The sequence below is a fragment of the Hemicordylus capensis genome, chromosome 1 (assembly GCF_027244095.1).
Source record: "Hemicordylus capensis ecotype Gifberg chromosome 1, rHemCap1.1.pri, whole genome shotgun sequence".
Classification (NCBI taxonomy): domain Eukaryota; kingdom Metazoa; phylum Chordata; class Lepidosauria; order Squamata; family Cordylidae; genus Hemicordylus; species Hemicordylus capensis.
The window spans coordinates 124,954,984-124,967,936 of NC_069657.1; the positions used below are offsets into that span (position 1 = coordinate 124,954,984).

Genomic DNA, 12,953 nt, shown 5'->3' on the forward strand with positions numbered 1-12,953 from the left:
CTACAGAAGGCCACACTACTCGGGACATCACGAATACTACAACACTATCTTTAATTTTTCTTTAGTTATCCTAGACTCTTGGAAAAAGCCCAATAATTAAAGTACCAAATCCAGTCAATAATATCTGGTAGACTGTGTGTAAATAGCATAATAATAATAAACAATTTTATTTGTTAGCTGCCCAATAACAAATTGTTCTCTGGGTGGCTCACAACAGAGGGTTAATGCATACAATAAAAACTTCTGACCACCTCAGCCTGGGACACCAGGGAAAGGCTTGGATCTAGAAGCACCCCCAGACTGTGTACCTGTTCCTTCTTGGGAAGTGTGACCCAATCCAGAACTTGCAGATCAAAATCATCTCCTGAATTCCAACCCTACCCAATAAATACCTCCATCTTATATCTGGGATTCAGTCTCCGTTTGTTATCCCTTATCCAACACATCATTGTCTCCAGGCAGGCATTTAGGGAGGCTATGCCTTCTCCTGATTATATTGACATGCAGAAACAGATACTGATAACACCCTGCACCAAATCTCCTGATGATCTCTCCCAGCGGTTTTATGTGGAGATAATGACTGCAGTCACAATTTAGTTCTAGATTCCCTCCGAGAGAGAAAGTGTCCAGCAAATTGCAGTGGATGTGAACCTTCTGTTTTCAGCACTAGATCTGCAGTGAGTATCTGGCTTCAGATCCAATTTTCACACAGAAACTCCCTAATGGATTATCTACAGTAGCTGGGAGAAGGACAGAGGGAGTGTGACCCTTCTTATTCTCTGGACCTCGGTGGCCACCAACATCACTGACTACGTGGTTCTTCTGGACAGGTTCTCTACCTGGGGATTAGGGGCATGCCTGATTTGTCCTTTTGGGTATTAGGGGCATGCCTAACTTGTAGGGGTATGCACGGAACTGGTTCCGTGCACACCCGAGAGACTGGGGGGGTGACCTTAAGATGTGGGGAGGGTGCTCTTACCTCCCCCGCCACATTTCTTACTGCCCTGGTCAGCGTAAAACCAGAAGTGGTGGGTGCACATGCACTGTGCATGTGCACGTGTATGGTGGGCGCACATGTGCCCACCACTTCCGGTTTTACACTGACCAGGGCGGCAAGAGGGTATACAACCACCCGGTGCCAGCATTTTTTAAAGCAGCACTGGAGGGTAAAATGCAGCGGGGGAGGTCAGAGCACACTCCCCGCACCTTAAAGTCACCCCTGCCCCCGTGTTCAAACCGGTTTGAATGTGGGGGTTCTGACCTGTTTGGCATTCCTTGAATGGAACACCGAACAGGTTCATGCACATCCATAATAACTTGTCCTTTTAATTTCAATTTATTGTACTTTAAGTAATGTTCCTCATCGTATCAGCCATTGTTTTGAAACGTTTGATCCACCCTGGCAGATAGAGACAACTTCTGCTCTAGCTATCAAGATATCAGACTGGGATTCCCACTCCCTTGAAAACTGTGAAAGAACAGTGTATATACCAGAGCACTGTTGAACATTAGAACCGTTTTATATTATTTTTATACCTCTTTTAGGCCACTATTGACTTCTTTTAGGCAATTGCCTCTATTATAAATCTCCCGTGGTTGACCAAGGTGATTGATAGGGTGGTGGCCTCTCAATTCCAGGCAGTCCTAGATGAAACAGAATATCTAGACCCATTTCAAACTGGATTTTGGGCAGGTTTGTGGTGGAGACTGCTTTGATCAACCTGAAAGATTATCGCCAAAGGGGAATTGACAGAGGGAGTGTGACTCTGTCGGTCCTTTTGGATCTCTCAGATGTTTTTGATATCATCAACCATGGTATCCTTCTGGATCGCTGGGGGGTCTGGGCGTAAGGGGCACTGCTTTGCAGTGGTTCCACTCATACCTCTTGGGTAGATTTCAAAAGGTGTTACCTGGAGATTACTACTCTACAAAGTGAGATCTTTTGTATGATGTCCCTCAGGGCTCCATCTTGTCTCCAATGCTTTATAACATCTACATGAAACTGCTGGGAGAGATCACCAGGGGATTTGGTGCAGGGTGTTATCAGTACACTAATGCCATCCAAATCTATTTCTACATGTCAGCTTCATCAGGCAATGGCATAACTTCCCTAAATGCCTGCCTTGATGCAGTAATGGGCTGGATGAGGGATACAACACTAAGACTTAATCCAAACAAGATGGAGGTGCTCATTGAAGCCCATTGGAAAATGGGATAGATCTGCCAGATCTGGATGGGGTTACACTCCACTAGAAGGAACAGGTTTGCAGTTTGGGAGTACTTCTGGACCCAACCCTCTGGTAGAGGAGGTGGCCAGGAGTGCTTTCCATCAGCTTCTGCTGATCCACCAACTGCACCCTTTCCTGAAAGTGAGTGACCTTAATACAGTGCTGCACATGCCGGTATCCTCCAGGCTTGAGTACTGCAATGCACTCTATGTGGGGCTGCCTTTGTACATAGTCTAGAAACTGCAATTGGTGCCGGATGCTGCTGCCGGATTGGTCTTTAGGATTTCCTGAAGAGACCATATTGCTCCAGTTTTAAAAGAGCTACATTGGCTACCAATAGGGTTTTGAGCAAAATACAAGGTGCTGGTTATTACCTATAAAGCCCTTAACAGCTTGGGCCGAAGGAATTTAAGAGAATGAGGCAATTCTCACGATCACCAAAAAGCGGGCTAAAGGAGCCTGGCCCGCTTTTTGGCGATTGTGTGCTGCCATGGGAGCCGTGTGGCTCCGAGCAGCAAACCGCCAAAAATACCCCTCCCCTTAGCCGAGGTTAATAGAGCAAGCACTCCGTTAACCTCGGCATTCTGCTTGTGTGTCACCATGGAGTGTGGCGAGTAGACCCCTGACCAGGAGGCTCAGGGTTCTCTCCAGGATGCCCCCCGTGCTTGTGCAGGGCATCCTGGAACTTCCAGCATGCGCGGCCCCCAATCCTCGCAGCCCCCGCCAGCTCCGTGACAGAGCTGGCTCCTCCCAGGGCTGCAGGCTTGCTTGTCTGCGGGAAGAGTGGACTGAGCCCGCTCTCTCCGCCTAACTCCATCTGGCGAGTCTCACTGATTGTGAGACTTGCCTCATAGTCTTCTTCATTATGAACCCCGCTACCTATTAAGCTCTTCAGGGAGGTTCATCTGAGGTGCCATCAGCTCGTCTGGTTACGACAGGGAGCCTTCTCGTAGTTGCCCCAGAGCTGTAGAATGCTCTTTCTACTGAGATTAGAGCTGCTTCATCCCTGTTGGATTTTAAGAGATGACACGCCTCTCAGCCAAGCTTTTTTTAGACATTTGGTAGTTTTTATGGGTATTTTAATTTGATTTTTTAAAAAAAATTTAATTGTTAAAATTTCCTGGGTTTTTTAAATTGATGTAATTCTCCTGGAGATGTCAGTAGTGGGCAGTATACAAATATGATAGATAGATAGATAGATAGATAGATAGATAGATAGATAGATAGATAGAGTGTGAAGAGGTAGAATCAAGGAGTTATGCTGATAACCCTTCTATACACATTTCTTCTGTGCAGAAATGTGTTGTGTGCATGCAGTTGTAGTTATTGCAATGGTAGTGTGGTGCCTTGGGCTATGGAGGCTTCCTTGGAGGAAGGGCTATGAGACCCCCAAAGATGTCAAGGGCATGGAATATTCATGGCCTGCAAAGGCCTAGTTGGGGCATCATTCTAGGACCAGCCACAACTGAGCTAATCTATTTTGCAAGTGTGCAACTGGAGGAAGAGAGGGCTAAGTGGTGCCCTATAGGCCAGGCAGACAACAGAGGTGGAGGTGCTACCTTAAGAGGTGTGACCTTTGTGGGTGGGGGCATAGCTACCTCACTGGCCAGTCCCAGAGCAGGAACATAGGAAGCTGCCATATATACTGAGTCAGACCATAGGTCCATCTAGCTCAGTATTGTCTACACAGACTGGCAGTGGCTTCTCCAAGGTTGCAAGCAGGAATCTCTCTCAGCCCTGTCTTGGAGATACTGCCAGGGAGGGAACTTGCAACCTTCTGCTCTTCCCAGAGCGGGTCCATCCCCTGAGGGGAATATCCTACAGTGCTCACACATCAAGTCTCCCATTCATATGCAACCAAGGTGGACTCTACTTAGCTAAGGGGACAAGCCATGCTTGCTACCACAAGACCAGCTCCCAGGAACTGCACTGGGAGCTCCAGAGAGAGACTGGGGTCAGCTTCTGGGCCAGTGGTGGTCAATCATCCCAAGGGGACCAAGTTGTGGGCCAAAAACAGTCCCTGTGAGGAAAGTGTCTGACTGCACAGGAGAAGGGGTTTTGGCATACCTCAACAGCTGTGAAGAGGAATCTCTCATAAAGACAATGGAAGCTGGGACTTGCCCTGAAGGTAAAGGAAGTTATCCCCCACTCCCACCATCCATAAAGCTGTATGTTGGCCTGTGGCCCTAAAATAAAGTTGATTTACAGAAAGAGCAAGCCTAGGCTCCTGTATTGTTATTGCTGCTCTATGCTTCCATCTGGAGGTCCAGGTCCCTTGAATGTCACGTTGCCTCCATGAGGTGATGTTGGCATCACAGGTACATAAATATAAGTGCTTTTATTGATTTTATTGTGCTTTTAAGTGATTTTATTGGATTTGTAAATCAACTTGAGAAATTTATTGGAAAGCAGTATATACATTCCACAAACAAACAAATAAGTATTATCTGCTTAGGGTGGGTTCTAAGATTATAAGAACTGATAAGATCCTGTGGAAATTACAGCTGATACAGGGGCTAGACACTTGGCCCATATCACTCTGCTACTGCACTAGCTACCCTGGTTATCAGGATTTTTCCAAGCACAATTCAAGGTGCTGGTCTTGACTTTAAATGCCTTAATGGCTTGGACCAAATTACCCGGAGGACTGCCAATTCCATATAGTTCTGCCTGACCCAGGAGATCATGTAGAGAGATTCTCCTGTGCATCCTGCCACCTTCTGAAGCATTAATGACCCATGGACAAGCCTTCTTGGTGGTGGTGGCCGCAACTCTTTGGAACTCCCTGCCAGAAGACACCAACTTGACAGCACACTTCGCTTAACCTCCTGATCTTAAGCTTGCTCCCTTCATGTTCAACTTGGAGTTTAACAGGAGCTGAAGACTGATATTAAACTCCAATTGTTAAATTCCAACAGAATTTGAAGACATATTTTTTCAGCAGGCCTTCCCCTAACTATATATATAATGACTATGTCTGCCCTGTTTTAGTGATCTTCCTTTATCTCTATGCTTTTTTATGATTTTGTATGCTGTTGCTTTTATTGTGTTTTACTGTGCTTTAAAAGCTGCTATGAATTCTCTTATGAAGAATGGCAGCGTATACAATCTTTTAAACAAATAAATAGATAACAATATGCCTCATGATGAACAGCAGTGTGGCTGGATCTACTTCATTTGTAAGATTTTTTTTTACTGGGTTGTTTTTTTAAGCATCCATCAGAAATTTCTGGATAGGACAGAAAGATGTTGAAGCTAGTAAAATTAATACCTTGGTCCCCCAGGTTGGTTAGACCATGGACTTGTATGCAACCTTGACCTAAGCCCCCTTAGGTCAAGGCTGGAACTTCCATTCCGGGGTGCTTTTCCCTGGGTATTTCTGGGTGCTTGGACTGGGTGCTTGGACTAAGGGACATTTGGACCCTTAGCATCTTTTTCTTGCTCTTCATCAATTTTTCCTCCAAACCAGGGTTTATTAACCTTGGCCCCCAGATGTTGTTGGACTACAACTCCCAGAATCCCCAGACATGGCCTTTGTGGCTGGGGATTCTGGGAGTTGTAGTCCAACAACATCTGGGGGCCCAAGATTAAGAAACCCTGCTCTAAATGATGTAAAATGTTGAAATTTAGCAGCTAAAGAGGGGTAAGAAACCTGAGCACAAGACCTAGGAAGAGAAACCAGAAAATATCAAGGGAAAAAGGTGAAAGTTTCTGGTTCTATTTGGGTTTTCCCCCCTTAAAAGTTACTTGCAAAAAATCCTTTCATTCTGAGTTACTGAGTGAACATTTCTGTAAGATGGAAAAATTAAGTAGCCCATGAACATTTATTTTTTTCTTTCAGCAGTCAATAACTGTGTTTTAAAGCAGTAAAAATGTGCCTGTTAGAGAGGAATGATCTCTGTTGCCCAATCGCGGAACAGCCATTTCTGTCTTCCTTCTTCATCCCAAATCACCACGTCTGATTATGTTCCCTCATATTCTCTCCAAATTCCTGCAGTAATGGAAGGGAGCCCCACAATTTTTATAGGCAGAATGAAAAGATTACGAAGCTTATTTCGAAATCTGCTATTTGTGACAAAAGCGGGAGCTGATCTCCCCCGGTTCAGTCTGCGCTTTTATATCGAATAACGGAGAGTCAAAATATGACCTCGTCTCCTTTATTCCTCCAGCAGAGACCTTAGCTTCTATGTCTTGCACTGAAATGAGGAACTACCCCTTCCTCACCCTTCCCTCTCTTCGGTAATTAAGTACAGGCTGATATGTAGATTCTAGACAATAGGAATTCCAGAGGGTCTCTCGCGCTCGTTCTTTGTTAGCACAGGCTTCCGGAGAGCCGCAGCAGATTCGATGGAACAACAGGAAGATATTCCAAAAGCCAGAAGCCCGGTCCAGTCGTTTTAGCTGTTCATTCAGAGGTCTCTCTCTCACACACACAAACACACACACGGCAGGAAGATCTAAAACAAGACGGAATGCTGCTATAGAGAATCGAGACCTTCTCCAGGCGTGTCATCTCATCCAGCTGTCTGAATCGCCCCCTTCTCCCCGATTCCTGCGCCTAACGTCGAAAGGGCTGAGAAAATTGCCCCTCTCTGCCACGACGTTGCATTTCCAGGTGGCTCTGGTGCGCGCTTGGCGTCAAGGAGATGCCACCCCACGCTGCATTAGGACCCGGGGAGAACTGCTCTATTCAGAGCCCAGTGCGCCTGCGCTACACTGAAGTGTCCGGAGACCGGGCTGGCTGGACTGAGCAGCAACGAACGGCAAGATACAGCGGCGGCGGCAGCGGCAGCGGCAGCGGCAGCAGCAAGTTCTCTGGCACCCAGCCCTTCAGCACCACCTGCGAGATCTTGGGCGGCGGGCGCGTGGGAGGGGGGGAGCAGAGAGAGACGCGCTGATCTTCATCTCCTCAGCACAACCCACCTGAGGCTTCAGTGTTACTCAACCTGCCTGGATCGCCTGCTGTCCTCAGCCTGACACGCAGGGAAGGACTAGGAGGAATAAAGATACCCTACTCCTGACTGATCCCCTCCCCTCCCCGCATCCCCCCTTTGCGTCCCTTCCCACCTCTTCTTAAAGACAAATAAATTAGCTAAGCTCTGTCGCTCTGTCTCTCATCAAGGGAAGCTTTACGTGTGAGGGCTGGAGCGCTGTCCATTTCAGCACCACGCTACTCAGAGCAAACCTAAGCCCGTGCCTAAATCACTGCTCTTTGATCAATCCCAGGAGGGGGCCTTCGGGCAAAAGCTGCAGGTACCAAGGGCGCCTTCAGGGCTGCTGCAAAGTGTGCTCTGCATCAACAAGGAGGAAGCCAAAGAAGACAAGAAGAAGGAAGGCTCCGCTGCTGGATTCCGTGGTCTTTTGTCTGAATCGGAGAGCTGCGCCTGGAGAATTATTAGATTTTTTTCCCCCTGCTGATTTCTTCTTGCTTCATCGTCATGACCACTCCTTTAGTTGCATTGATTTTCATGCTTTTTATTTTTTTATTTTAAAAAATCTTCTTAAATATTAGGATTGCTACGTGTTGAGCTCTTCCCAGCAGCCACCTCTTGCTTCTGCCTCCGGCTCTAGGACTGAAGAACCGAACAATTTTGTTTTAAAAGCATCAGCATCTTCAAGAGATTTGGTCTGCTTGCTACAGCTGGGCACTGGTATCTGCCCCCTTCTCTGTCTCCCAGCGTGTTTGTGTGTGTGTCTCTGTGTCTGTGAACCCCTTGCTTCCGCCAGGGTTCTCCTTTGCATCCCGACCCTTTGTAGGTCAGTTGTGTGCCACTAGATTCATTAATTGCCACATCTAACCAACGACGCAATCTCCCTTTCTAACACTCATACTTACCTAGACTAACATCCCCCACAGCCACTGTCCTTGTAGGGAGTGTGTGGCTATATTATTATTTTTTTGTGGGCTCCCAAACCTTCCTTTAAATGATACTTGCATAAGAGTTTAATTTTCCAGTAAAAATGTGGATCTGTCATTATTAACTTTTACTGATAATCTTGACTTTGCATCACTGGCATTGAAGGGCACAAGGGGCTAAGACTAGTAGACACCCTTGACCTGGGTGACACTTGGTCACATGGGTAAGATATCAAGTTAGTTACTGAGTGCAGATAAGCAGACACCCCCTTATGTGCTTGTTGTGTGTTGTGCTTGTTTGGATGAGTCCGCGACATGCCTAATAAGAGACGAGATGGGCCAGGGCGATGAGAGCGATCGCATTGTGATCAATGTGGGAGGGACCAGGCATCAGACTTACCGCAGCACCTTGCGCACCTTGCCGGGCACTCGGCTGGCCTGGATCGCTGAGCCAGATGCCCACAGTCACTTTGACTATGATCCCCGTACGGATGAGTTCTTCTTTGACCGGCATCCAGGTGTCTTTGCCCATATCCTGAACTACTACCGCACAGGTAAGCTGCACTGCCCAGCAGATGTATGTGGACCTCTGTATGAGGAGGAGCTGGCCTTCTGGGGCATTGATGAAACCGATGTGGAGCCCTGTTGTTGGATGACCTATAGGCAGCACCGTGATGCTGAAGAGGCCCTTGACAGTTTTGGTGGAGCACCTCTGGATTGCAGTGCTGATGATGGAGATGCAGATGGCACTGGAGACTCAGGTGATGGTGAGGAGGAGCTGGAGATGACTAAACGCCTGGCACTCAGTGATTCCCCAGATGGAAGGCCTGGGGGCTTTTGGAAGAGGTGGCAGCCCCGTATCTGGGCACTATTTGAGGATCCCTATTCCTCCAGATATGCAAGGGTAAGGCATGCAACCAGCACTCAGAATATCTTATGTGCACACCCTCTAGGAGAGTTCTTAATTCCATTGTTCGTGCTAGTCCTAGCAATGTTTCTTTCTAATGCCCTGGACATTCATGCATGGACTCCTACACTTAAGAGCAGAGAGAGGGGCATGCACCTTCTAAGGAAGGTACCACATGAATATTTGGAGGTCAGCAGTCTGGAGCAAGGGCAGATGCAAGGGCAAAACATACTTTTCTCCATGAGGAGACAAAGCATGGCAGCAAAGAACAAATATTCTAATCCATTTAAATAAACATCTTTCAATAGTCATAAGGGTGTCCTTCTAGCAAAATGGTTTGTTGTCAAGCTTCCTTGTTAACTATTTCTCAGGAAGGTCAAGAGATATTCTTTGCTAAGGCCACTTGACTGAAAGCTTGTATTTTAATTTGTTGATTGTGCTGGAATGACATTTTTTAAAAAAAGATTTCCAATCCTTCCTAATGCCAGATATTATGCTATGGATTGTGTTTTGACTTTAGCAACTGTATTTTTTATTAACTAAGGTGACTAATACTGAGACATGCATGCAATGTGACGTGTATCTTATTGCAGGTCAGGAGGACAATTCCTTCCTCTTCATGCCAGCAAGTGGAAGGAACAGAAAACTGATAATGAGTTGACCATATCACTGTGAATGTGATCAACATAGCCAATAGTTCTCTAAAAATGATCTTTGGTGCTGTGAAGGAAGAGACCCTTGTGTTAATCTAGGGGCAGATTCTGCTCCCTCTGATGTCACCAGCAAAACATATACTGACGTCAGTGTGGGTTGGATGAATATCCTGCTACTGCTGTTTGTCTAAAGTGGGAGAAATGGAGAGGATAGGTGAATTAATGGATGGGAAAAATGGTCCACTTTTGTGTGGGTCTTACACTGGATGTGTATCTCAACAAATGTTTTCCTGCCATGCTAAGGAATGGGGTGTGTCGGGGGGAGGAGTGGGGAGAGAGAGGGAGAGAGAGAGAAAGAGAGAGAACAAATTGTTTCCCTGTACAGATGGGAGGCTAAAGGACATGTGGACATCTGGGAAACAGTTGTATGCATGAAGATGAAGATCAAGTGAGTGAATTATTACATCCATAAAATAATAGCAGTTACTTATGAGAAGCATCAAGCTCAGCAAATATCTTAGGAGGAGAAATGGTGCCAGGTTGGCAAAGGAATGAATGAAATGTGCTGGAGGAGAGCTCATAAATTCTACACCCTCTCTTTTCAAGGTTCCCACCACCACCACCACCATTGAATACTCTTCTGATATGTCCTACTGAATTAGCAAGTCAATATTTAAAGTTGTGAGTCTTTACATTGTGTGTAGTAGAAAGGAATTGGTTCACTATTTACTGCAACACAATAAACAGTGTTCCTGAACAGCAACTTTCAGATTCCAGTGATCTTTGCCAAGGAAACATGGAAGCACAGAGAGAAGGCTAGAGGATTGTTTGATAGCTTGCTGACTTTCTGTAGTGAACAGAGTTGTGAACATGCACTGGATTCTTAAGAGCATCTCCCCACTGTCTTGTATCTTGCAGACTACAGCCAACAACTTCCTGTCCCTATTAGCAGTGTTTGGTGCTATGGTTCTCAGTCAAGACAGACTATAGTTTAGGAGAGGTTGTACTTCAGTGGTAGAGAACTTTGCATGCAGAAGGTTGAATCCTTGTCATCGCCAGTGAATAGGATTTCAGGTAACAGCCTAATATCATGGAGAATCATTGCCAGACAGACCTCTGTCTGAGATCCTTCCAGTCACAGTAAGACAATGAGGAGCTAGGACAAGAGGAGGACAAGAAGGTGGACTCAGTATAGGGTCGCTTCATCTGACCATAAGTCAAACCCAATAGTTTTCTATAACTTGAATGTTTGCTTTTTCTCTAATTAGTATAGTTTACTGTTCATAATTCAGTTTGTGTATATGTATTATATTAAACCTTTGGATTTCTTCAACCACAATCCATTCCATCCAAAACTGTTGTGAAATTGGAGAATTCTCCTGAATGCATGACATGTATTGGTTTTGTATAGTGTTCAAATAAGACATGAACATGCAAACATTTAATTTAAAAAATTCTGGTTAATATGTTCACAGGCTTCCTATTAAAGATACATTAACAGACACATAACATCTTACAATTAAAAAGTAAATTAATAGACGTGGATATAAAAGAGCCCTTCTATCTATGTTGTGATAATACAATGGCAAACATCATATAAGATCCCAAATTTGCGTTATCTAGTTAGCCATGAAAAAGAATTAGATTCATTAACAAATAGATTCATTAACATTTGTCATATGTTAGTGACAAAGAATGAAGTGTTCATTTAGCAAAGATACATGAATACAGCACTGTCTCTCTCTGTGTACATTCTTAAATACATGCATTACATTAAAAACTTTATATTTAGCAATAACCAATTGCCAATAACCAATTGTCACACATGTGATTGTGTGACTGAAATGAGTCTCTTATTCACAAAGTTTGGAGGTTCTGAAGCCCTTTCCGATAGCCTGTACTGAAAAACAGTTTCTCTAGGCTACAATTAAGAGCAATGTTTGGATTTTTTCTTATGCTTTAGATTTTCTAATAAAGAGACACTAAACTGTGCAGGAAGGTATTTATTATTTGATATTGAATGGAATACTTGGGCCTATATTACATTAATTACTTGTTCAATCATTGCCACATATTAATATGCCAACATTGATATGTCTTGGTGAATAGAACATATTTCAATATTTGGAATTTGCTTTTTATGACCGATTCATCCATATGGGCATGTTTTCCTTCTCACGTTGGATGACCAAAAAGTGAGGGTGTGGGGAGAGTGAGATTAAAACACAGTGCTGTGGAGTGGATACACTTGCACTGGGGAAAAAAAACTTGCTGTCTAATATGTTTACTAACAGAGTGGATGCATGGAATTTAATGTTAAAGCCTCAGATAGCAGAGGTCCATGCTTTGAATGAAATATTTGTTTAAAGCAATAGTTTTCACATGGTACATATTCAATAATATCTAGGGACATAAGCCATTGTCTGTAATTTAATGAGTAAAGGCAAATCCTGTGATTGAGGACAATTATACTAGAAACAAAAGCAGAAGGACTGCTCCTTAGAATTGTAATAAGGCCTGATCTTTCCCTGGTATCAATCAGATACTAGCCAGTAGGAATACTGTACTTTATACCTGCTAGGGATGTTGTGTGCAGAAACCTAGTAAAATCAAAATCAAAATCAAGCAAAATCAATATAAGGTCAGGCAACCATATGCTCAGATCTACAGAACAAGGCTTCTATGAAATTCAGCAATATCTATACCTCGCTCTAGTTTTTACTATATTGCAACATGCCCTACAGTCATCATATCACAAGAGGCACCACTGGTTTCTTTTCTGGGGTCATAGTTGCCTTATCACCGTGTGACTCTCTTTTGCACAAATGTTAAACAAAACTCAGCTCCTGGTACTAAAATTGTATAGATTAAAGAAAAGCAACTGAAAACCACCAGAGACTATTCTGCTCCTGGATAGGATCAGCTCTCCACCCCTGAGTTGGCAATGCAAAAGCTAAAGTGGTCTGTTTTGCAGCAGGGGGGAGTGATGCTATTGTGCTTGTGATATGTGTGGGGATTCTCTTTCTCAAAGGAGTCATCCCTTAAAATTAGTTGCTGCCTAGGGACAGTAGACAGTGTGGAAACATCCAAATTTCTTTAGTCTCTGGGGTGTTTTCCAGATTACACTCTGTTCAGCAGTAAAATGCTTCGACTTGGCAGGATCATTTTGAAAATCTAAATAGCTTGCACAACCCTCCTGTGTTGGAATGTGTGTCAGAATGTGCAACGCACATGCAACTTTGTAGGACTAAAATGGAAAGGATAAAATCTGAAAGAAGGCATTGGAAATGTGAATGGCAACAGTGCAG

The 12,953-nt window shown here is 44.5% G+C and overlaps 1 protein-coding gene across 7 annotated transcripts in view; it reads left to right on the plus strand.

Annotated features, from left to right (window-relative positions):
- The first annotated feature begins 6,388 nt into the window (after window positions 1–6,388).
- KCNC1 (potassium voltage-gated channel subfamily C member 1) overlaps window positions 6,389–12,953 on the plus strand; it is a 188,607-nt gene continuing 182,042 nt past the window's right edge. For 4 of the 7 annotated variants that reach the window (XR_008315365.1, XR_008315372.1, XR_008315370.1 and 1 more), the window contains exon 1: window positions 6,389–8,989. Coding sequence is in view for 3 of the 7 variants with exons in the window: in XM_053291750.1 (XP_053147725.1) it covers window positions 8,420–8,989 (570 nt within the window). In the remaining 4 variants the exon portion in view is untranslated. The remainder of the gene's footprint in view (window positions 8,990–12,953) is intronic. The other 3 variants (XM_053291750.1, XM_053291768.1, XM_053291760.1) reach the window with 3 other exon arrangements.